The sequence below is a fragment of the Aquarana catesbeiana genome, linkage group LG02 (genome assembly GCF_042186555.1).
Source record: "Aquarana catesbeiana isolate 2022-GZ linkage group LG02, ASM4218655v1, whole genome shotgun sequence".
Taxonomy (NCBI): domain Eukaryota; kingdom Metazoa; phylum Chordata; class Amphibia; order Anura; family Ranidae; genus Aquarana; species Aquarana catesbeiana.
The window spans coordinates 173,309,014-173,335,905 of NC_133325.1; the positions used below are offsets into that span (position 1 = coordinate 173,309,014).

A 26,892-nucleotide genomic window follows, 5' to 3' on the forward strand; every position below is an offset into this window, starting at 1 on the left:
ATAAAAACTTGTGCCATGACATGATACAAATATGATTTGATTTCCAAAGACTAAATAAACACTGAGAAACATAAAAGAAACAAAGTTTTGAAAAGCACAGCAAAAGGCCACAAAAGATAAAGCAACGTGCTTTGTAAAAGTGAAAAGAAGGTGGCAAGAGAATGCAAGGCAGTAACAATATCAAGGTTCATAGGATGTGAAAGGATGATTGGTTAACTGACACGAAGACTTAGAATTAGGTGTCAGTGGAGAGATCAGTCCCTGGCTCACAACCTCCATCCCATCTCAGCCAGAGTAGAAAGAGGCAGAGATATAGCAAGCTCTACCATCTACAGAGAAAGTGAACACAGAGATTGCATAGATCACTACATGCACCATATCAGATGGGAAGATATCTTATTTTATGCATGAGCAGGCCTTAATTACAATCTATTTTATATCAAGCTATCTTGTCTACTGAGCACAGAATTTCCTCTGGATTTACGACAAGCAGACTACTGAATAAACCATTTCTTTCTCTAAGCTATTTCCCCATCACCAACAGTGACTGATTTGCTCTCAATAATTCTAATTCTTCTTCTAATTCTTCTTTGTAGTTCAAACTAATTATTTCTCTAAAACAGGTCACTAGATGCATTACATAATAACTGCAACAGCCATATGACTGTAGAAAATATAATTACCTATAACAAGAACAAATCTGAAAACTAAAGGCCAGCTTCCCAACAAAAAGGTATTTAAGAATTGCATGCTAAATCACATACTGGCATCCTATTTTTCTCAGAAGTTTTAGTGGCAAGAAGTACCCACCAGAATTACGAAAGCCGGCCTTGTTAAAGTAAAAACAAAAATTGAGATTGCTGTATGATTATGTCGTAACTGCCTGGATGGTCACTGGAGCACAAACTAATTTACAGGTTCAAACAGCTACTTATCTAGAATGGTTAGCAAGCTTGATGCATGGTAGTAGGCACGGTTTCTCAGCATTTACAAGACACTGAATCTTAAATGCATCTAATGAACCTGACACACTTAAGAGTAAATGAAGGAGAAATGAGCCTGTGTCCAATTCAAACATCCAGCTATGTGATAGGGAATTGTTTTTGCATCACTTTACATTTTAGTAAATTTAGGCTCAGGGTGACCTCTGCCTTTTCTCCTCTTAGTAAATTAGGCTCTAAGTATTAGTATTTATAAGCAGCATAAATCTGCAGTGTCTGCTGAAGCAATCTTCTAGTATGCTATAAAAAGCCTGTTGCTTGAATATACAACCAGCGTGGAGAAACAGCCAGCAATGAACTCAGGTTTTGTAGGGCGAGACCATGGAGTTGTACGGTTACCCTAAAACCTTTAGATAAAAATGCAGAAGAATGAAAACTGTACGATAAAACCAGCTCAAACGGCCTGGGCCTTAAATGTATAAGGCTATCATATATGCATCATATAAGCATAAGGAAGGTGCATGTTCATCAGCAAAAATAATAAGACTGGTGACCAATTGCCACTTTTCTCCAAAAAGGTGGAACACTGAGCACTAACATTGTCTATTTTGGATTCCTGGAATGGCAAACCTATCAAGTAATTCTGAGAATATCAATCTAATAAAATTAGAGACAAATTTCCCAGTTACAACTGACAGCCCAACCCAAGAAGCTTGCCTTATCTACTCTAGATCCCAAACAACCGCTGTAGCTGCTGCTATCAATAGCTGGCTGTATGGTGCATGTTGACCTATGCACTAACCGGGAGACATTGGACAGTTCATTTCGTCAGAGCCATCCCCACAATCCTTTTCTGCAACAAAGAGAAACCAACCAAAGACAAGACATTCAAGACATTAAAGACACAGAACAGAAGAGAACATACAGATACTATTACAAAGAAAATACACTGTGGTTATAAATCTATTAAATGTAGGTTGTGTGACAAAGAATATAAATAATGGAAAGAAGCATGATGATGTGAGCGACAGTGAAATAATACAAAAATGTCTATATACACATGCTAGATTTTGTCAACATTTTATCATATGAAAGCACACTTAACACAGACCATATGTATAGGCATATTTAAGCAAATCTGTTTTGTAGAGGGATATCTTGTGTTTATTAAGACATGCACATAGTTGATTAGGGGCATATGGAAAACTCAAAATAACATTAAAGAACAAGGTCAATCTGTCACCATGGCTACTAGCCTGGACTTTTTTTTCTAAAATGACTAGATAAATATAGTTAGAAATATATATCCCTAACTAAATAATATACAATATAATATATAGTGGGAAGTAGCCTATGGTCAATCAATATGATATCTTGCATTTTTTTTTTTAACAAGACCCAATGTTTTACTGTAAGGCATTGTTAAGCACTGGTGAAGTATAAGAGCCAGACTGAAGGATGAAGACACAATACCCTAAAATGTGCAATGTCTTTACTTAGAAGTCAAATTAAATGGTCAGATGAAACACACTGACAAGCCAGCTTGTGGAAAATGTGGACAAGGTAATTTATGCACCAGCAACTCTGGTCTTATAGGATCCTGTTGACGAGACCTACCCCAACCACTTCTCTGTCCCCCCTGCCTTCTACAGAACACATCAATCTGACACAAACACAGGTTCCTTTGAATAATTCTTGTAGCAGGTGAACCAACCTGGAAACGCACGGAAGGATCTCTATTGGAACAGTAAAATAATTGGAGAAATAATTAAACTCACCTGTATCTATCAAAAACAATATTTTGGGTTCACTGACCCTTTAAAAGCTTGTATCAGCAATTGCACCAATTGCAGGTCTCATGGTAGGTTTCAAAGTTGACATCGAGGAATCCTCTCTAAAGTTTAGCTCTTTAAAGTAAAAACTATTCCCCATAAAAAGCATGGGTAAGAGTAATACTGACAATAGCAAACAAGGCATGGCTTAAAAAAGCATTAGTGTGTGGGGACCCAAGTCTGCTCAGATGTCTAAAAAAAAATAAAACACCATGATTGACTTTCTACCCATGAACGTCACACAAAAGTTAACATTTACCTTTGGGTAGAATCAGCCTGCATGACAGGCAGTCATGGGAAGACTGTACTTATCCTAAGTTGGTATATGACATAAAACACTTCATTTTTCGTCAGTTTTCAGCAGTCAGAACAATGAATGATTTCTGACTGCTTGCTGTGGGTCATTTTGCACATCACTTTTAGTCACATTGTATGAAGGCCAAAATTAACAAAACGGATCTTAACATCAGAATGATATGACAGTCTCAAGAGATGATGTAAAAAGCTGAAGTACAAACAGAACATTTCCACTTACCATTATCACAGCGCCAGTTTATGTTAATGCATCGGCCACTGTTACAGGTAAACTGAGTAAGAGGAAAGCAGGTCGGGTAAGCTGTAAAGAAACAAATACTCGCATAAATGAAAGGAGAAAAATAAAACTAGCTGAAAATATTGTAGCAAATTTCCATCAGACCTGTTGGAAAAACCAGAATGTTAGGTAAAACTTCAATATCTACACCATTTTGGATCTACACCAATAATTTACTCATGGTGATTATATATATATATATATATATATATATATATATATATATATATATATATATATATATATATATATATATATATATATATATATAAATACACACACCACTAAGGCTGGGTTCACATATGTGCAATTTGCATGACAGGCGATTGTGCCCGGCTTGCAATGGAGACGCTTCACACAGGTCCAGGGCGGCCGCGGTCCGCATTCCAAAAGGGTCCTGTGCATCTTTGGTCCAATTCAGGTGCGAATTTAGGCAAAAATTCGGACCCGATTCCTGATTTGCACCTGAACCGGTGAACAGAGACCCAACCAGACCCTATGCTGGGAACTGCAGCCGCACATATGTGAACCGGGCCTAAAGGACTGGTGAAGCATGCTGGTAGGTATGCTTTTCCAGCCCAATTGTAACTTGTAGTTTTGCTGGCTGTCAATACCTAATGCCTAATTACCGATCAGGTATGAAGTAGAAAGCTCTTAAGAGAGGCATATAATAAGCTGAATTCAATGCAAAAACACAGTGCTTTTTACCAGCGCTCGGGATCATTGATAAATCTTTCTCAGTTTTAATCCCCTTTAGCAGCTCAGACAAGATGAATGGATGGTTCCGAAACATGAAAAAATGAACAATAACTAATGCAGTATCTATTTTCTACTGCGAATAATGAACTACGCCTGTAGGAGACTGTCAGGGCGTCCAACTCGACTGTGAGCCAAACTGATTCTGGTAAACTTTCAAAGAGGCCCATTTCAGGGGATAAAAAATAACAAACACGTTAAACAAAAAATACATTTGCATTACAAAAGTCTCCCTCGAGCACTTAGTATTACAAAGAGGCAAGCAAAGCCATGTACAGCTAGATATAACCCTATCCCGGAAACTTGATCTGCTTGCTCTGAAAAGGGTGCTGAACTGGTGGTCTGCTAGGCACAGTGATGCTAATTGCCACCTATCCTAGCACCCCTTCCCTCTCAATACTCACACATTCAAAGCCTAACTGGGATTAAAAACACGGCATATAGAGAGTCCAGGGAAAGTTTTATGAAGGACAAAAAAGGGTGTTCAGGCTCTGCCTACCAAGAAAGCCAACCAACGTGTTTTCAACAGAGCCTAAAAGGTCCTAAAACACCTAAAACCACAGCACTCTGACAATTTATGAAGACAAGTCCTCACTGTATTATGACGTTTGTTCCCACATTTTTACATTTATTCTGAGTTATCCTTATTTCTGATATAACAAAAAAGACAGAAATAATTATGTTTAATTGAAATGCTGGTATATTTTGCATGTACAGAAATGCTTCTATATCTATAATATATATATCTATCTTCTATAAGTCCATAAATACGGTTGAGAAAAAATATATATAAATTCAGCGCTGACTGATCGACGGACACAAAAAAATAAATGCAAGCAGACACTAAGGCTAATTCAACAACACCTCAATGACATAAAAACAGGAAAAGTAGTGCTGCGCAAATATATGAGTCCTTAAACATCATAAATCAGATGTGGTAAGTAAAATGGAAGACAGGAACCACCAGTGGACACTCAGGGTAACAGAAAACAACTAATGGGCGACTATGATCCCTCCACCGGACATGGATGGCCCCTCACCTCAGTTACTCGACCTGAGACAGGTCACACAGCATGAACAGCATACACTGGGTGGATAAATCCAGGTAATGGTGGTATCGCCTTCACACTTCAGCATTCAGCAAATAGGAACGAATGATGCATATGTAACATAAAAGGCAAAACATAGTGCTCTCCGTAGCAAATTTATTGAATTGAATATAAAAGGTAGACTATTGCACTTACACAGACCGGCACTCAGATACGAGTTCCGGCTAGGAAGCTTGCGATCGTATCAGCCAATGGCCGCGGGTGACGTCATGCGCTCCTACCCCCCGTGCGCGTTACGTCCTATGGGCGGGACTTCATCAGCGTGGGGCGGGATGCGCAGTGACGGCCCGCATTTTATATGTACTGTGCCATAGTAACGGCAGCACCAATCAGAAGCGCAGATACAGAGATCAAAGGGGGACAAAAATCCAGCACGTCCGAACCGTTGCATCTGAACTAGTGGTTAACATAACATTCAGCCTCCAAAGGAGTGAAGAGAAGTAAACACTGCCGACCGATATACAGATAATTCCACAAATGAAAGAGGGAAATAAAACTAATAGTAAACAGCTTACATGTAACTCCGGGATATATACATCTTCATATAGAGTTAACTAGCTTAATACCTATTTCAAATGTGGAAAAAATAGCAATTTGTTTTTTAAAAATCGCATACAATCATGTTAAAAAAATCGCATAAGATAAAATATAATAAAACATATAAAAAAGACATCAGACCACGGGCATCGACTAGATATGATCGCATGTACATAATGAATTTGTGATTGCAAGTATTAAAAAGTATTCAAAAAAGGTAAAAATAAAAAATGATTAAACCTAAATTATCTATTAGAAATAAAACAGTTCAAATCAAAATCAACATTCATTCCAGCTGGGGAGAGGACCTTAGTCTCGTAGATCCAGAATGATTCTCTACGGCTGAGTTGTCTGATGTAATGGCTACCCCTCCACTGACGGGGAACCTTTTCTATCCCCCAAAATTTGAGGCATTTGGGGTCCCTCTGATGACAAAGGCGAAAATGCCTGGACACACTGTGGGTTTTAACCCCCCACTTAATATTACTGATGTGTTCCCCAACTCTCACGTGTAGTGCTCTTGAGGTCCGGCCCACATACTGGAGGCCACAATCGCACTCCAGCATGTAGACCACCCCCACTGATGAGCACGTAATCAGACCTTCAATTTGATAGCTTTTGTGTGTTACATTCGAAACAAAATCCTTCCGCCTTTTGATATTTCTGCTAGCCTTCCTACACGTGGCACATTTGCCACACGCGTAGAAGCCAGATAGAAAACCAAACAGCCTGTTGGTCCCTGTTTTGGGTGGATCAATGACCCCAGGTGCTAGCCGGTCACGTAAAGACGGGGCCTTGCGGTATATAAACCGAGGATGGTCAGGGAGAACCGGTCCAAGAGTCCGGTCTCCTTTAAGGATGGGCCAATGTCTAGCTATTATATGTTCTAGTTTTTTATACTGGATGTTATAATCCAGTATAATACGATAGCTTGTAACATTGTCTCCTATTTCCATGGGTAATTATCCGCCAATTAACCTTATCCGCCACAACAGTATTCCTATCAGTTGCCAGTACTTTGGCTATTTCTGCATCTACCAGAGCTTGCGTATACCCTTTTTCCTTAAACCTAGTTGCCAGCACTTGTGACTGCAATAAGAAGTCTTCATCTGAGGTGCAATTACGGCGCAAACGGATAAATTGGCCTCTTGGTATATTGCAGAGCCAAGACTTATGGTGACAACTAGTCAGTGGAATGTACGCATTCCTATCTGTTGTTTTAAAGTGATTTCTGGTTTGGAAGCCCACCTCCCCTTTAAAGATTTCAAGATCTAAAAATGTGATCTGTTGTTGGTTGATCGTCCATGTTAACTCAATATTTTTGTTATTATCATTCAGCTTGTCCATAAAGTTTTGTAGGCTCACCATATCACCCACCCATACCATAATTAAATCGTCGATATATCGTCTGTAACACGACAATTGCGACGGGGGGATCATGAAATATGGTATCTTCCTCCCAGTGGGAGGTTACATATGCATCATTCGTTCCTATTTGCTGAATGCTGAAGTGTGAAGGCGATACCACCATTACCTGGATTTATCCACCCAGTGTATGCTGTTCATGCTGTGTGACCTGTCTCAGGTCGAGTAACTGAGGTGAGGGGCCATCCATGTCCGGTGGAGGGATCATAGTCACCCATTAGTTGTTTTCTGTTACCCTGAGTGTCCACTGGTGGTTCCTGTCTTCCATTTTACTCACCACATCTGATTTATGATGTTTAAGGACTCATATATTTGCGCAGCACTACTTTTCCAGTGTTCATAAATACTGTTGGACATTCTGGAATTCTGAATAGGTTTATAAATCGTTAAGGAGTAATGTGGTTCGAAAGTCTAAACATTTTTTATCTTAATGCATTCACTGTAGTAAGGATAAAAAAAAAAGCCCCACTACCTGCCCCTATGTCACTTCTCCAGCACGACTTCCCTCACTTCCATCTATCACAGCAGAAACTGATGGCAGTGGAGCCATAGACTCCTGCTGCATGTCAAATTCGTTGAAGAAAAGGGGAGGGGTGTGGATTACCGGTGCTGTGCGTGTCCATGAACACATACAGCCTGGCTCGGGAGTACACACGCACAAGTGTCTTCTTGGTACATGGCTAGTTAAAGGAGGAGCAGAAAGCACAAAGGGGAACTGCCAGAAATTGAGGAAAGAGACCGTTCTGTACAAGATCATTACATAGAGCAGGAAAAATATAACCTTGTTTTTAAGAAAACTTTAGTATTAATTTAAGTCACTAATAAACTATGAATAATTTAAAAAATCAAACCATTTCTAACTTCAAAATGCACTTTATGTATAGCAAAATTCTATACTATAAACTTAATTTAAAACAATTCTTCTAATTGTTGTTCTAATAAAGAAATTACTACCGATAGCTTTTTCCACCTAATTGAACTAATAATTTTGCTGTGCCTAACGTGTCCTTTTGGGCAGCCTAAAGTCTAAACATAAGGTGCAAGGAAAGGATATGAGCTCTCAAAATCACTTGCTGGTAATAATGAATTATTATCTGCTCAGACATATTCCAATAGACTGATGTATCAAAGTAATGGATAAAAATGAATCCATAAATGTAGATGGGTACATAGTCACCTTATCAAGCATATTAACCTAAATAGTACATGCCAGAGGCTAACTGACTTGGCACAACAGACCTCCTGAAATTAAGAGCTGCCAAAATTTGTCCCTAATGCACCATATATAAATGAACTGACATGAAGATTTGTAAAATCCAGAAGCAGCAATGAGGATAAGTACATAACCGTACCAACTGCAACTGTTAAATGCAAAAATATGCATAAGGCTTAAAATGGTAATAGCTCACAAATGAAGTACAAACAAAAAAAAAACACTTTGGGTGGATTTACTAAAATTGGAGAGTGCAAAATCTGGTGCAGCTCTGCATAGAAACCAATCAGCTTCCGGGTTTTTTTTTTTTTTTTTTTTTGTTCAAAGCTTAATTGAACAGGCCGAAGATAGAAGCAGATTGGCTACCATGCACAGCTTCACCAGATTTTGCACTCTCCAGTTTTAGTAAATCAATCCCATTGTGTCTGCAACCATGGGATAAATAGTAATGTGGAGTTACATTCAATAAAAACCGGCAATGACAAACGGGCAACTGCAGTTGCTGAAAGCAAAATTATGCACGTAACTTGGACTGGCCAGAATCTCTACAAAAAAAAGTCAGTTTTCTCTTTTGTACTAATATAAAAATAGTGTAGCGCTAAGTGTCAAAGTAGGAAATTTTAAAGGGGAGCCATCTTACAATGGCCAGAAATTAAACCAAAACAGAAAATACTTCAAAAAATTCAGTAGAAAGTGACTCAATGAAAAAATTAATAAATATTGCAAAGTGACATGTAATACATAATAGCAAATACACCAGTGAGAGGTGAAAATGAAACCAAAGTATATATAAATAATTAATCAACTGTGAATAGAGTCCATATATATTCTAAAAAATATATTCCTGATAAAAGTCCAAAACCACCACCAACAGTCTCTGAGGATTAGCTGATGAAGACAACACCGGAGTATCACTGGTGGGTAAGGACGGTAAAAACCCCAAATCGATTGTGACGTCTAAGTGTGTATCAAAACCATCACCATAGCATCTGAAGAGGCTTACCGGAAGCAGGGGACTTGAACAGACATACGTCTTTACAAGTCAAAAGAGCTTGTTTAGCCACCGAGGCTGGCAGGATAGGACATCAGGTATCTACAGCTTCAAATGGGGAAGGAGGGGGGATCTACCAACAGCTTCACCCAATACTTTTGACAAGACCGTGTATATGTAAAGCGTTGCGTATATTGACAGCACTATATAAGTATCTGGATCTCAGTCTCTGTGACAGCTGGTTGCTCAGCCTAAGGCTTCCTGCACACTAATGAGCAGTGCGGGAAATGAGTTACCTATTGACACAGGTGAAGAGCTCCTCTCCTCCCCCAGACTCTGAGCTCACACCTCCTGGTAAGGTAAAGGAGGCAGAATTCTCTTTTGTACTAAATCACTAGCCTGCTATAGCACTATGTTTAATGCTTTGTCATCAAATCATCACAAATGTGCTTTAATAGCAAACATTCTGGTTTTTATCTCATGGCAGAAATTGCATTAAAGCATTGAAAACAAAGTGTTGGTGATTTACTACAAGATTCATTGTGATTTAGACAGTGCCAACAGTCATTCACTGCAAACACCCATCTATGGTCATAAACTGCATAATGTGCAAGGACTATGCATGACATAAGTTATATATCAGTATAGGCATGCATGTGTGCAATCCCTGATATCAGTAGATCTAAATATTTGACTTAGCATGTTGATATATTTGTACAATGAGGGGAAAAAATATTTGACCCCATGGTGATTTTGTACGTTTGTCTACTGACAAACAAAATGATCAGTCTATAAATTTAATTGTAGGTTTATTCTAACAGGGAGAGACAGAACAACAACAAAAATATCCAGAAAAACATATTTCAAAAAAGTTATAAATTGATTTGCATTTTAATGAGTGAAATAAGTATTTGATCCCCTATCAATCAGCAAGATTTCTGGCTCCCAGGTGTCTTCTATACAAGTAACAAGCTGAGATTAGGTACACTCTCTTAAAGGGAGTGCTCCTAATCTCAACTTGTTACCTGCATACAAGACCCCTGTCCACATAAGTAATCAATCAGATTCCAATCTCTCCACCATGGCCAAGACCAAAGAGCTGTCCAAGATTGTCAGGGACAAGATTGTAGACCTACACAAGGCTGGAATGGGCTACAAGACCATCACCAAGCAGCTTAATGAGAGGGTGACAACAGTTGGTGTGATTATATGCAAATGGAAGAAACACAAAATAACTGTCACTCTCCCTCGGTCTGGGGCTCCATGGAGGATCTCACCTCGTGGAGTTTCAATGATCATGAGAGTGGTGGGGAATCAGCCCAGAACTACACGGGATAATCCTGTCAAAGATCTCAAGGCAGCTGGGATCATATTTACCAGGAAAACAATTTATAACACAGTACGCCATGACGGACTGAAAACCTGTAGTATCCCTGCAAGGTCCCTCTGCTCAAGAAAGCAAATGTACAGGCCCGTCTGAAATTTGCTAATGAACATCTGAATGATTAAGAGGAGAACTGGGTTAAAGTGTTGTGGTCAGATGAGACCAAAATCGAGCTCTTTGGCATCAACTCAACTCGCCGTGTTTGGAGGAGGAGCAATGCTGCCTATGACCCCAAGAATACCATCCCCACCGTCAAACACGGAGGTGGAAATATTATGCTTTGGGGGTCTTTTTCTACTAAGGGTACAGGACAACTTCACTGCATCAAAGGGACGATAGACGGGCAATGTACCGTCAAATCTTGGGTGAGACCCTCCTTCCCCAGCCAGGGCATTCAAAATGGGTCGTGGATGGGTATTCCAGCATGACAATAACCTAAAACACATGGCCAAGGCAACAAAGGAGTGGCTCAAGAAGAAGAACATTAAGGTCCTGGAGTGGCCTAGCCAGTCTCCAGACTTTAATCCCATAGAAAATATGTGGAGGGAGCTGAAGGTTCAAGTTACCAAATGTCAGCCTCAAAATCTTAAAGTGGTTGTATAAAAAGCTCCCATCCCCTCTGTATTAGAATAATAAGTTCCCCTGTGTCTGTGTTATAACATAAATATGCTTATCTGTACTGATAACACACCGTCTTCCTGCGATCAGTTGCCTCCTCTCTTCTGCCCGGTTCACAGTTCCAGTGGGTGAGTCACATGATCGCAGGAAGACGCTGTGTTACCAGTACAGATAAGCATATTTATGTTATAACACAGGGGAACCTATTATTACAATACAGAGGGGATGGGAGCATTTATTGTTAAGTATGAGAGCAGCAGGATTGGGGGGGGGGGGGGGGGGCGCTAACACAGTGGACAGTCAGAGAGGGGAGGGGGGAGAGGATGGAGGAGAGGACACAGGAGGCAAATAGCAGGTTGCGGCTGTGATGGAGGCACGTATGCTGACAACGGTGTCAGGGCTCAGCAGCCTCTATAGCCTGATATATCGTGGTCAGTGTACGGGGGGGGAGGGCATAGCCAGGCAGGATCAGCCAGGTATTAGAGGTGATCAGGGGGCCAAATGACACCGCACAAGCACTGTGCTGTATAACATGCTTTAAGGGAACAGGATCTGTTTGTTTGTTTTTTTTTGGGGGGGGGGGGGGGTAACAAAAACTTTAATGACTTGGAGAGGATCTGCAAAGAGGAGTGAGACAAAATCCCTGAGGTGTGTGCAAACCTGGTGGCCAACTACAAGAAATGTCTAACCTCTGATTGCCAACAAGGGTTTTGCGAAGGGGTCAAATACTTATTTCACTCATTAAAATGCAAATCAATTTAGAACTTTTTTTGAAATGTGTTTTTAAGGATAGTTTTGCTGTTTTTCTGTCGCTCACTATTAAAATAAACCTACCTTTAAAAATATAGACTGATCATTTCTTTCTCTTAGGTAAACCTACAAAATCAGCAGGGGATCAAATACTTTTTTCCCTCACTGTGTGTTAAAAAGGCAATTCAGTATAATTTTTTTTTTTTCAGGATCATATACTTGTACAAATTTGCAACATCGGAATATTTGTTTTTTTGTGATAAACGTTACCATGGATTTAAATAGCCATAATAAACGGTACAGGTTATAAAACTTAAGTGGTTGTACAGGCTAAATGTTTTTTTTACCTTAATGCATTTTATGCATTAAGGTAAAAACAAACCTTCTATTGTCAGCTCCCCCCTATATACTTACCTGAGCTCAATCTTGATCTAGCTCTTAGTTTCATGCTGCTGTCAATCAAATCCAGTGATGAGGGAGCAGGGGGTGGGACCCAGTTGCGCAGTGTGTGTGTGTTAATGGACACACACAGCGCGGCTCAGGATCGGAGAAAAGGAGTTAATGGCAGAGGACCCAAGAAGAGAAGGATCAAGAATGCTCTGTATAAAACCATTGCACAGAGCAGGCAAGTATGATTTCTTTGTTATTAAAAAGAACAAAAAAAAAAAAAAAACACAAAAAACCAAAACAAAAAAAACTTTAAAATCATTTTAATAATTTAACCAAACATGGTTATGGAAGTTTGCTGTGAATTATAATATCCTTATTATTGGAGCCAGGGAAACCATCACTAAGTACTTGGGGTGAAATTACGAACGAACCAAATCTGCAACATTTTACATGTCCATACAGAAAGACAAGAACAACTTACCACATGTAGAGGACTCATCTGAGCGGTCACCACAGTCATCATCTAGGTCACAGGTCCATGCATTAGGAATGCATCGGCCACTAGCACAAGAGAATTGATTTGGAGGACAAGTACGGGCTGTGGAAAAAGAAAAGAGGGGATCATCTACAGGAAAAGAAAAAAAATTAAAGTTACGCTTACCGGTAACGTCTTTTCCAGTAGTGTTTCAGGACAGCCACATTGAGAGACCTTGGCTCCTCCTCTTCCTTGGAAACACTGCACCAGGCCCCATAAATTTACACCTCCCCCTGCCAGCCTCAGTTTTTTCTAGAGCACCTCCAGTTAGCTGGGGAGACACAAGAACACGTTAATAACATACTATCACATATTACTATTGTGCCCTTTTTTAGGTCTTTCTCAAGACCCCCCCAAAACTTCGGGTGGGTACTAGGGCTGTCCTGAAAGACTACTGGAAAAGACGTTACCGGTAAGCGTAACTTTAATTTTCCCTCCCCGTCTTTCAGGACAGCCACATTGAGAGGATAGACGAGCACTTACCACTTAGGGCAGGACAACAGCTTGCAATACCTTTCGCCCAAAGGATTGCTCACTTGCTGATACCAGATCCACTCTGTAGTGTTTCACAAATGTGGTGAAACTGGACCATACGGCTGCCTTGTAAATCTGCTCTGGTGTTGCTCTAGCTCTTTCCGCCTGTGAAGCTGCCATAGCTCTAGTAGAGTGTGCTTTAATTCCCATGGGGGAAGAGGCGTAACTATAACCTTCAGGGCCCCAGTGCAAGAAACCATGAAGGGCCCCTGACCCGCAGTATGATGGGGGGGTATTGTGAAAGGATGAGGGGCAGGATAGGGGGGGTATTGTGAAAGGATGAGGGGCAGTATGACGGGGTATTTTGACAGGAGGGGGCAGTGTGACCAAAGAAGGGTATCTGGAAAGTGTGACCAGAGGGGGGAGTGTAATAAGAGGGGGCACTGTGAAAGAAGGGGGGCAGTGTGACAAGAAGGGGCAGTACGATGGGGGCAGTGTGACAGGAGGGGGCAGTATGACAGGGGGGCAGTGTGACAGGGGGATATTGTGACAAGAGGGGGGCAGTGTGACAAGAAAAGGATACCTGGGAAGTATTACAAGAGGAGGCAGTGTAATGAGGGAGCACTGTGAAAGGAAGGGGACTGTTTAACAAGAGGGGGGTATTGTGACAGGAGGGGGGTAAATATGAAAGAAGGGGGCAGTGTGACGAGGGGGCAGAATGATGGAGGGGCAGTGTTACAGGAGGGGGCAGTATGACAGGAATGTATTGTGCCAAGGGGGCAGTGTGACAGGGGACAGTGAGACAGGTGGGGGCAGTATTATGGGGAAATAGTATGACGTGTGCAGTGTGATAAAAGAGGGGCTATGTGGCAGGTGGGGGGCCAGCGTGAGAGGGGACAGGTGGGTGGCCAGTGTGAGAGGGGACAGGTGGGGGGCCAGTGTGAGAGGGGACAGGTGGGGGGCCAGTGTGAGAGGGGACAGGTGGGGGGCCAGTGTGAGAGGGGACAGGTGGGGGGCCAGTGTGAGAGGGGACAGGTGGGGGGCCAGTGTGAGAGGGGACAGATGAGGGGCCAGTGTGAGAGGGGACAGGTGGGGGGCCAGTGTGAGAGGGGACAGGTGGGGGGGGCAGTGTGAGAGGGGACAGGTGGGGGGGCAGTGTGAGAGGGGACAGGTGGGGGGGCAGTGTGAGAGGGGACAGGTGGGGGGGCAGTGTGAGAGGGGACAGGTGGGGGGGCAGTGTGAGAGGGGACAGGTGGGGGGGGCAGTGTGAGAGGGGACAGGTGGGGGGGGGCAGTGTGAGAGGGGACAGGTGGGGGGGCAGTGTGAGAGGGGACAGGTGGGGGGGCAGTGTGAGAGGGGACAGGTGGGGGGCAGTGTGAGAGGGGACTGGTGGGGGGGGCAGTGTGAGAGGGGACAGGTGGGGGGCAGTGTGAGAGGGGACAGGTGGGGGGGCAGTGTGAGAGGGGACAGGTGGGGGGGCAGTGTGAGAGGGGACAGGTGGGGGGGCAGTGTGAGAGGGGACAGGTGGGGGGGCAGTGTGAGAGGGGACAGGTGGGGGAGCAGTGTGAGAGGGGACAGGTGGGGGGGCAGTGTGAGAGGGGACAGGTGGGGGGGCAGTGTGAGAGGGGACAGGTGGGGGGGCAGTGTGAGAGGGGACAGGTGGGGGGGCAGTGTGAGAGGGGACAGGTGGGGGGCCAGTGTTGTGCTTAACTTACATGAGAAGCACATATGGAAGAAGCAGCATGCTTCCTTGTGATGTCCGCAGGATGTCCCTCCAGGCAGCACACAGTTCACTTCCTGACTATCATTGTATCCAATGGAGAGGGGAGGGGCCTCTCACCCGAGCGTGTATCAGCAAGACTCAGTGTACAAGCAGAGGGACAAACTTGTGCACTGAATCTGGTGTCTGCTCGGGTCAGAGGCCCCTCCCCTCTCCATTATACTCACTGATATTCGGGAAGTGAACTGGGCTGCCTGGAGGGACATCCCGCAGTGCGGAGACATCACATAGCTGCCGATCGCCCCCTCTCGCCCTCCTCTCCTGTATAGTTGGATGCCAGCCAGGGGAGGTGTGGCGTCTTGGGGCCCCCCACACTGGCAGAATTCCAGGGCCCAGTCGCAAGTGCGACTGTTGCGACCCTGGAAATTCCGCCACTGCATGGGGGCCTCTCTACCCTCTAGCCTGTAGGCCTGACTAATAGCTATTCTGAGCCACCTGGCAATGGTGCGTCTAGACGCCTTCTGTCCCTCTCTTGCTCCGCAAAAAGAAATAGAGAGAGTCTGACTTTCTAAAACTCTTCGTCAGCTCTAAATAACGTAGGATGCATCTCCTGATGACTAAAGTATGAAACCTAAATTCCCTTTCACTTGAGGGATTAGGACAAAAAGTTGGCAAAATTACTTCCTGGCTTCTATGGTATTTCGAAGTCACCTTCGGTAAAAAAGCCGGGTCAGTCTTAAAAATGACTCTATCCGAAAATACGACACGAAAGGGGGGTCTAATTGAAAGGGCCTCTATTTCACTGACCCTCCTCGCTGTGGTTACAGGCACCAAAAAAACAGCTTTAAACGTTAGGTCCTTTAGAGTACACTCTTCTAAAGGCTTGAACGGGGGTTCAGTCAGAACCTGCAAGACCAGGGAAAGGTCCCACTTAGGGAAGGAAGGACCCTGCACTGGTCTCCGTCTTGACAGGGCTCTGAAAAACCTGACCACCCAGGTGTTGGTGGCCAGGGATTTCTCTAGGTACGCGCTAAGCGCTGAATCCTGGCTTTTAAGGGTACTGATGGCTAACTCCTTATCAGCCCCGCATTGCAGAAACTCCAGGACTGCTATAGGGCTCTGCACCTTAAAAGAGTTTTTCAGGCACCAAGCTCTAAAACGCCCCCAAACCTTTTGGTAGATTCGGTGCGTCTCCTCCTTTTTACTATCAAGGAGGGTGGATACTAGTTGATCGGAAAAGCCCTTGCTTCTTAGAATCTCTTCTTCAGAAGCCAGACGGCTAAGTTCCAGCGACCTACCTGGGGACAGAGAACTGGGCCCTAAGATAGGAGATCCTTTCTGGTCGGAAGGAGCCAGGGAGGTTCCGCCGCCAACTGACCGAGGATCAAGAACCAAGCTCTCTTGGGCCAGTACAGAGCCACTAAAATTAGCGTGGTGTCTTCTACCTGGAATTTTCTTAGAACTGCTGGCAGAAGCACCGGAGGTGGGAAGGCGTAGCAAACTCTGAAGTGCCATCTTTGTGTCAGAGCGTCTACCCCTAACGCGTTCTCCCATCTGCTGAGAGAAGTATGGGGTCTTTGTATTGCTTCTTGAGGCAAATAGGTCTATTTCTGGGAGGCCCCATCTCCTGACTATGAGGTCGAAGACCTCCGGATTGAGTACCCAGTCCACCTCTCTCAGCTGTGTTCGGCTGATCGGCCACTATGTTTTCCTTCCCTCTCAGGAACGCTGCTGAAAGGGACAGAGCATTGGCTTCTACCCAGCCGAGGATCATTGTGGCTAGGCTTAACAGAACCCCGCTTCTCGTGCCACCTTGCTTGTTTATATAAGCAATGACCGAAGAGTTGTCGGACCGTACCTGGATATGTTGTCCCAGTAGGTCTTCCCTGAAAGCTCTGAGTGCCAGTCCCACTGCTTTTAGTTCTTTCCAGTTGGAGGACCCTTTGAGCTCCTTCTTTTTCCTTTTTCTGCGTCAACCGAGGACCCAGATGTGCCCCCCAGCCTCTGCCACTTGCATCCGTAGTGATCACTCTGGATACTGGAATGACCACAGACGCCCTTGTGACAAGTTTATCTGCTTCCTCCACCACCAGAGGGACCTCTTGACCCGAGGAGGGATTGAAAGCAGAGTGTCTAAAGACTCTTGGCTGTGGTCCCACACCTTTAGAATCAGTGCCTACAGGGGACAGAAGTGAAGGCCTGCCCACTGGACTGCCGGGATAGCAGAAGTTAGAAGGCCGAGGGTTGACATGGCCACCCGTATTGATACCTGCTGATTGCTCTGAAGGCACGCTGCTGCTTGGTCTAACTTCAGAATTTTCTCTGCTGGGAGAAAAACTCTCAGCTGAGTAGAATCCAGCAGGTATCCTAGATAGGAAATCTGTTGAGCTGGAATAAGGCTGGACTTTTCCAGATTTAGTAGCCATCCTAGCCCCTTCAGGGTCGTCTTTGTTAGTTCCAGATCCCTGATTAGTTGTTCTGAGGATGGTGCGAAGAGAAGATCGTCTAGGTATGCAATAATTGCTACCCCCCTGATTCGCAAAAAAGCCATGGCCTCTGCCATGACCTTCGTAAATACTCGGGGTGACGAGGACAGGCCAAATGGCAGTGCCTGAAACTGCAGGTGAATAGTTTCGTCTTCTACCTTTACTGCCAGGCGCAGGAACTTTTGAAAGGCCTCCGCAATGGGGATATGCAGGTATGCGCCTTTCAAATCCAGTGACACCATGTAACAGTTCTGGGGAAGTAACACCCTGACTGTGAATATCGATTCCATCCGGAATCTTTTGTAGACAATCACTTTGTTCAGAGGTTTCAGGTTTAGAATTAGCCTGCAACTCCCCGAGGGTTTTCTCACCACGAAAACGTGTGAATAAAAGCCTGTCCCTTCTTCTTCTTTTGGAACTCTGCACACTACATTCTGTTGTTCTAGTTCCTTTAATGCCCCAAGGAGGGCTTCTGCTTTTGCCGTACACCTGGGGAGAACCGTTTTTTAAGCTTCAACATGGAGGGGGCTTTGTAAATTCCAGACAGTACCCCCTTCGTATGATCCTCAGGATAAATTGGTTGGGGGAGATTACTTCCCATAGTGGAAGGAAGGCTCCCAATCTTCCCCCCACTGTGATCCCTGAGTCTTACTGGGCTGTTCAGGAGGGCGAAAAATCGCGCCTCCTTTGCCCTTACCTCTTTGGCTCCAAGTCTTTTTCTCCTGTGACTTGGGAGGCCTTCTTTTTTGTGGATGTAACCCCCTCTTAGGTTGATTTGGGGGTTTTCGTTTTACTGGGAATGCCTTCTTTTTATCGGCAGTATGGTCTAGTACTGTCTCTAGACCTGGGCCGAAGAGTAGATCACCGGTCAGCGGGATGCCACATAGTTTAACCTTTGAGGCATTGTCGTCTGGCCATGTTTTGAGCCAGAGGGCTCTTCTGGCTGAGTTGGCCAGTGCAGCAGTCCTGGCTGACATAAGCACTGACTCAGCCGAAGCATCCGCTATGTATGCTACGCCTCTAAGAATTGTTGGAAAGGACGCCAAAATAGTCTCCTTTGCCGTACCTGCCTAAATATGAGCCTGGATATGTGTAAGCTAGTGCTCGAGGTTTCGGGCCACTACAGTGACTGCCATCTCTGGTTTCAGATTACCTAGAGTTGATTCCCAGGTCTTTTTTAACAGGGAATCAATTCTCTTGTTCATGGTATCTGTCAGAGTTCCCAGATCCTCGAAGGCCAGATCTGTGTGCCTGGACACTTGCGATAATGCTGCGTCCAACCTGGGGTTCTTGTTCCAGATTGAGGCAGGATCGTCCGAAAAAGGGAATCTTCTTTTTAGGGCCCCAGAAAAGAAGGGTTTCCGTTCGGGATCCTGCCATTCTTTTTTGACCGTTTCTATTAGGACCTCATGAACAGGAAATACTTTTCTTTTCTGTTCTTTTAAGCCCCTATATACCTGGTCGTGGAGAGATAGGGTTTTTTTATCCTCCTGGATACCCAGGGTAGTGTAGATAGCCCCTAGGAGGTCCTCTACCTCATCAAGGGACAACTTGTACCTTGAGGGCTTCCTGCACTCCCCCTCCCTACTCTCCTCCTCCAAGTCGTCCTGAGAACCGGAGGTAGCACTGTCTGGTTCCTCCCTGGCTTCCTCTCTGGAAGTGCCTGCCACTTCTGCTGAAGTAGTGGCCCCCGGTTGGGAAGATGCAGAGTCCTGTGCTAAGAGTGGGGTTGTATTCTGCGATGCGGGTGAGGGTTTAAGGGGAACCTGTAACCCTTCAAACAGGGTCTTAAATGATTGGAAAGTTGAAGATAATTCCTTGACTGATGCTGCTAACCCCAACTCCTGTTCAGAAGTTCTTTCGTTAACAAGAGCATCAATACAGTCCTTACATAAGACCTTTTTCCAAGCCTCCCCTAGGGTATCCCTACAGGAGGCACACTTTCTCTTAGAGCTATGTGGGGGGGTTTTCTCAGAAGATTTCTGAAAAACATGGAAAAACCAAACGCCAATCAATATCCCCACAAAACCTCACACAGAAATACAACCATGGGGAGAGTCAAGTCCCTCCTATAAGATGAGGGACCTGGTCTCCCCCCCTCTGCCCACCTAGATTGGTTCCTTCCCCTCCCCCCACTACAGGAACCATAAGGGGGGAGGGAGAGCCTAGGTAGAGGGGGAACCCTTCCCCAGGGTACCCTTACCTTAGGCTGGCTGGAGCTGGCATCACTGAGCGCCGTGTGAGCATCTGCTTCCGACATGCTGGTGGGCGGCCTGTGGAGTCTTCACACCGCCTGTGCAGTGAACAAACTCATCTCCAGCCTGTGCCCGGCCCTCTATCAGTGCCGCGCGACCCAGAACCGGAAGTCGCGGGTCAAAGGACACGTCCCCCTACCCCCCCACCCCCCGCCGGAAATGACATCACCCGCTGTCCGGCCCGCTCGGCTCCACTACAGGGGGGACGGAGATGCCTCCTGCAAACAGCCCTGTGGCTGTGAAAGAGGGCCCCCCCCAGACTTCCACCAGCGCTCGGCGAAGTGGGGGAGGCGGACGAGATGCGGCCAGTAAGTAGCCTGCCACTGCCCCAGAGACCCCTGTCTCTTAGTTAGGGACCTCTTTAGAAATATAGCCCCCAGTCTCCCTGACTGCTTAGGCCTGGTTCCTAACGCAGTGTCTCCCCACCGGGGGAAACACAAATAACTGAGGCTGGCAGGGGGAGGTGTAAATTTATGGGGGCTGGCGCAGTGTTTCCCAGGAAGAGGAGGAGCCAATGTTTCTCAAGGTGATTGTCCTGAAAGACGGGGAGGGAAAATTACACGCAAACAAAGAGTATAGGTTAAGCTGATCAGCAGTCAAATAATGGAAGTAGCAAATGATATTCAATACATAGACATTTTACCTGAGCATGTAGAGTTTGATTCATCCTCTCCATTTCCACAGTCATTGTCACCATCGCAAAGCCACCGGCTGGGGATACATCTGTTGTTCTCACATTTGAATCGATCCGATGGGCATGTGTGCTGGTCTAAGCAAAAGAAAAAAACACATATGAACTGTGTACTAGTGCTGTGAAAAACATTGCTAACTGCTTATTATAGAAAATGAAGTATACAACTGATGAAAGCTTGCGCATAAAACACATCCAATGGAAAACAGTATGCAGAGACATTGATTGCTCTCACAAAGGTTGCCCACTTTAGAAAATGAAGGTAGCAACATAATCAAACTAGAGATAGGTATTTAAGCAGGGTATGGGAGAATACAAGAAGACGATCATCTTCAGGACAAAAATAGTGTACAAAAAAGGGTCTATAACAATATAGAAAAGAAAATGCCATGAAAAGGTTCAAACCTTTCTAAATACACAATGTTAAAACCTGTAAACGTCATCAAGCATGGGATTTCATTGCTAAAACGTGTATGTTTAGTGCCAGAACCACAGTAGTTATTAGGCCTTTAAAATGCCTGCAAACTGCCAGATAAAAGAGTACTAATGTTGCACTGTAAACTACAGATAGCTGTTCCTACAATGAAATTATTGTTTAAGTACTAATGCCAATAAGGTGATGCTTTGCAAAGTTACAAAAGTGTTATCAGTTTCTGCTGCCTTTATTTACAGATGTAGCACGTTTACGTAGAAGAACATGTGTAGAAGATATATAAAGAATATAAAACAATCAGCTAGAATTATCTCTGATGAAAAAGCAATAGAAACATGGACCCAGATCTCTAACCAAAGAGAGAAGATCAGGAAGTGGAGATATGTGTCACTTGTCCTCAGGGCTGCACAATACACGCTGTGACCTCTTCCTGTGGTTGGGATGCTGCACACGTGCAGTAAATTGATACTTTACAATGGCAAAAATCAAATGATCCACAAACTGTGGCAATGATTTTTTTTTACTTTGGTGGAAAAATCTTATGTGCTATATTAAGATTGTTCGGATCAGTGCTTAGCCATGTTCAGTGTTGTGATCATTCAACACTGTACCCAAGTTATTGCATAACATTTTTGAAAAAGACAGAGCTATATTTTGATGGTATTTAAAACTATTAATTATTCTTTTTTTTTTTACTATAAAAAAATCTTTTTTTTTTTCCGTTAAAAACATTTCAAATAAAAATACCAGCACAGTACTCCCAAATAACCCTTTTTGGGAAAGTAGACACCCCAAGTTGATCATGTTTTGCCACAATTTTTGGAAATGACACAGAGCTTGCTTAAAACACAGAGCTTGGTAATAACACAGAAGGAGGGGATGGTGAAAATGTTAATGTACAGATCACATACATTTGGCAGATAGAGATGAGGAGGTAACTGTGCAGAAGGCATTAATATACAGGCACTACAAAGACAGGAGAGAGATGAGGTGTACAAGAAGGGTTAAAATGTAATACCCAATAAAATGTTATACCCCCCCCCCCCCAACTTGAATCTGTTGCTGTCTACCAACCTAGGATCATGTCATTAATTAGATTCTCCTTTATCCTCTTTCCCTGCTATGAGAGGAAGGCGAGGACTGTGAAATGTAAGAACTATACTGACTAATCGCAGCGATCACAAGACACAGAGCCAGTCTGATTAGCTCTGTGCATTCTGTCTGTCATCTGCATGGTCTAAAGAAAGCCTGTTCAAAGACACCAGTAATAAACAGAGCAGCATGTTAATACTGCACTCCAGAATACCATGGCCACCAACAAGCCACTGTTTTAAAATGTACTTCAGTAGGCAAGTTGTTATTCAAGAATTGATTGCTGGCCCCTACAATTAATAATTTAAAGCAAACCTGTGGCCTCCAGCAAGGTCCTAAAAGAGCAGTTGGACCTTCCTGTGGGAACCTACCAGTGTCTAAACAGGTTGGTTACGTTATCTGGCAACTTGTTATGTCTCTGGCACAATCTATTTTTTATTATCTATAGCCAGCTCTCTTTGTGTTTTTGTCCTATCGGAAAGGCCATAACCAAAATGTTATTCTAAGAGCTCAAAATGGCAATTATGTATTCTATATTATAGAGAATCCATCAGAGGAGCATGACACTATCATTTGACTTTGTAATGAATGTTCTGGGAACTATGGTGGAGATGAGGTATCTCTCTCAATTGGAATCCCCAAAGGAAAATAAAAATACATCATGCAATTCAACTTGACAACCACCACATCAAATCAAGCCATCCATTCCTGGTGGATCAGGTCTTTAATCATAAAAATTAAACGAGGGAAGGGAAGCCTGTTACTTTTCAGAATTCTACTACAAGCAATAGGGCACTTACGACACAGATCTGGAGCTTCGTCGCTATTATCCAGACAGTCATTGTCTCCATCACACTTCCATCGTTCCTGAATGCAGCGGCTGTTCTTACATGCAAACTCCCCAGGCTGGCACTGAGGGGGAGGGATGTATGATGGGTTGGCTGGGAGCATAAGAAAGTACATGAATGTGAAACTTGCAATGCGATTTTCAAACTAGATCCTAATTAATGAGATCTTAAAAAACATTGGGGAATTCTATGCAGTCTATTGTTTTTTTCTTTTTAATAAATGTCTTCTTTAGGGAATAAATTAACATATTGAACATACCTGCCAAACCACAGTGATGTTTCCTAAAAATAATTAAGTCACTATAATATTTGACACCTTTGCTGTAAAGTAAATGTATGAACTGTTTAATGTTTTTCAGATAAATGTTTAAAGTAAATTGACTTGAGCTAAATAATTTAATTATTGTGCGTTAATGTTTTAAAAGCGGTTTAGTTTTATATATGTAAATAGGGATAAGCCTTAATTGTTTACACTCAGGCTCTAGTTACCATTTTGCAGTGCTACAAAATAGTTGTGCTTTAGGATTCCTTCCCACAACGAAAAAGTCTATTGATCTACTGATCTGGCACTAAGCTGCATTACCCTGCCATTCAAAAGTGTCCAGTGGAGGTTCTGAAGTGGTTTTTGATGTGGTAGGGCTTAATATTAGCAAACGTCAAGGCCCTGCATACATCCTAGGCCTTGTGTCCAAGGTTGCTCAATGAGGACTCAGTTGTTTAGAACATTAAAGCAGACACATGCTAAACTTTTACAGGTATACAGTTACAATGCAAAGTACCACTTTCAACACACTAAGTCTAGACAAGCAATCAGAAATCACTCAGCTGAAGTCAGACTGATAGACGAGATGGATTCTGCTAGGTTGCAAAAATGTGCTTAAAAAACTGCAAATAAGAAAAGAAAACGCTTTACCTCAGTATTGAGGGGGAAAAACAATATAGCCTTATAGAATCTAACCACTTTCTACCATTAGGCACTATATATACTGCCATGGGTGGAAGTGCTTATACCAGGACCATGGCTGCAGCTACAGCCATGCTCCTCGTACCATTCTTTTCTGACGGCGATTTTCCGTTTTGAAAAAGTGATTCAAACAACTATACAGCCGCTTAAATACTTTTACAGGTAGCGGAAGTGCCCCCCCCCCCTCCCACTGCCACCTTTACCGGGCTCTCCCATCTCATCAGGGAGCCAGGCACCGATGCAACTGGTCTGTGCGCATTCGCTATGAAGAGTGGAATAAGAGTTACCACCCGTCTTCTGTGATGTCAGAAACTGGAAGCGACAAGTGTTTTGTCAGTTCCAGTTTGTTTGTTTGTTTATAAGCGGTTACTGGTTTGTACAGCATCTGATCAAACCAATCTTAGTTTAATCAGCTGCTTTAGAGGCCTGAAGAGAGATATAGGGTCTAATAGACCCCAGATCTCTCCAAAAAGAGGACCTGTCACAGCCTATGCTCTCACAAGGGATGTTGATAGCAATTAAATTGATCTTAACAAATGTAATGTACAGTTTTTTTAAAATAGATTTAAATAAAAATTTAAATAAAAGAATATATACATATATATACATTTTTTTTTTTTAAGTACCCCCCCTCACACCAAATGTGAAAATGCCCACACGCATGTGTAAACTGCGATCGCACCACACATGTGAGGTATCGTTGCAAAAGTCAGAGCAAGACCAATAAGTCTAGTGCCAGACCTACTGCGTAACTCTGAACTGGTAAACCGTAAAGGCTTTTTTACCACTTCAGCTCCAGAAGGTTTACCCCCCTTCCCGACCAGGCCATTTTTTGCGATACAGCACTGTGTTACTTTAACTGACAATTGTGCGACGCTGTACACAAATAAAATCAATGTCCTTTATTCCCCACAAATGGAGCTTTCTTTTGGTGGTATTTGATGACCTCTGTGGTAATTTTTTCCGCTATAAACAAAAAAGACCCAAAAATTTTGGAAAAGAAAACAATATTTTTTACTTTCTGCTATAAAACACATCCAATAAAAAAAAAATGTAAAACATCTAATTTCTTCATTAATTTAGGCAAATATGTATTTTGCTACATCTTTTTGGTAAAAAAAAAAAAAATCACAATAAGCATATATTGATTGGTTTACGCAAAAGTTATAGTGGAATATTTTTATGGAATTTTTTTTTTTTTTACTAGTAATGGCTGCGATCAGCGACTTATAGTGGGACGGATAAATCGGAAACTAAGTGACACTTGACACTTTTTTGGGGACCAGTGACACTAATACAGTGATCAGTGCTAAACAATATGTACTAATGACACTGGCAGGGAAGGGGTTAAAATCAAGGGCGATCAAAGGGTTAAATATGTGTCGCTGGAGAGAGTTTTTTCTAACTGTGTGGGGAATGCTTTAACTGTGGGAAGACAGGGATCTGTGTTCCTGCTTAGCAGAAACACAAGATCTCGGTCTACCCTTGTCACAGAACGGCTATCTGCCTTGTTTACATAGGCAGACTGTCGTTCTTTCTCTCTTGGGAACGATTGGCGGGTCCCTATGGACATCGGGTCCGCTGAACCCGCTGATTGGCTCCCGCTGTATCCAATCACAGCAGGAGCTGATCGAAGGCAGCGCGCCGCCAACCCGGAAGAGTGAAATCGAGATTTTGTGCAGAAGAGCCACCACCCCGCAGTATATATATATATATATGTGGAGCAGTCGGCAAGTTGGTAAATGTACCATAGTTTGTCACCATTCCATGGGAGTGGGCAATTTTAAAGCATGATATGTTTGGTATCTATTTACCCTGCGTAACTTCATCTTTTATATTTAATCAAAAATTGGCTATTATATTGAGTTTGTGTTTACAAAAATTCATTAAAGTGTATTTTTTTCCAAATAAAACTGTTTGAAAAACTGCTGGGCAAATTTCATGTCACATTAAAAAATTGCAACACCAAACACTTTCCTCTCCAGGGCCTCTGCTTAAAAATATATGTAATGTTTGGGGGTTATAAGTAATTTACTAGCACAAAAATGCAGATTTGTACATGTATGAGAGAAATGTCAGAATTGGCCTGGGGATCAAGTGGTTAAACAATCCATATTTCAGCAAGTCAAAGTATTAGTTTCATCTGTTTAAAGTCTATCCATCTATGTGTCTCTCTATCAAGCTTCCTTGCACAACTCCTCCACTCCCTTTTGCTAGGCTTCAATAAAAGTAAAAATGCACTGGTAATCTATGGACAGATTTAGTGAACTTATAAAGACGTCTTTATCCTTTTATGCTGCAAATATTGACAGTGATTTCATGTGATCTTAAATCGAATGTAACGTTTCAAAGCTAGATAAAAACAGGCAAAATGTAGTAACAAAATAGCATGCTAATCTTATATAAACAGACCCAATAGTTTTCATAACTATAAAAAAAATAGTTGCAGGAAGCCCCAAAACACAATATGTAGGACTGTAAGGTAATAAAGCAAGAAGCACATATATTTACCTTTACAGGTGACACCGTCCTCATCGAGAATCTGGTCTTCAGCACAAGCACACTGCCTGCTTCCAGGTGTAGCCAAGCACAGGCTGCTGCAGCCACCATTGTTTACACGACAAGCATTGGAACCCACTTTAAATGCAAAATACAGCGGCATCAGAATAATGGAGAAACAAAGATGTCTCAAACAGAACTGGTCATTGTAGCATACTAACCACATGGGGGCTATTAGACTCTTAAGTATTTGCAAAAAAAGTTAAGGGTTAAAAAAATGATTAAAACAAAGTAACCTAAAAAACCTACAAAATTCTTTAATGTCTCCTCCACACATAGGAGTACAAATACATGCAG

General features: G+C 43.0%; 1 protein-coding gene across 1 annotated transcript in view; it reads right to left on the reverse strand.

The window, feature by feature from the left end:
- The window catches only part of LRP1 (LDL receptor related protein 1), a 523,305-nt gene that overhangs the window by 219,854 nt on the left and 276,559 nt on the right, over positions 1 to 26,892 (reverse strand). Inside the window, exons 15-19 of the mRNA XM_073613827.1 lie at positions 26,548 to 26,673; positions 23,025 to 23,165; positions 20,652 to 20,777; positions 13,020 to 13,136; positions 3,309 to 3,389 (exon numbers count right to left, since the gene is read on the reverse strand). Coding sequence (XP_073469928.1) covers positions 3,309 to 3,389; positions 13,020 to 13,136; positions 20,652 to 20,777; positions 23,025 to 23,165; positions 26,548 to 26,673 — 591 coding nt within the window. The remainder of the gene's footprint in view (positions 1 to 3,308; positions 3,390 to 13,019; positions 13,137 to 20,651; positions 20,778 to 23,024; positions 23,166 to 26,547; positions 26,674 to 26,892) is intronic.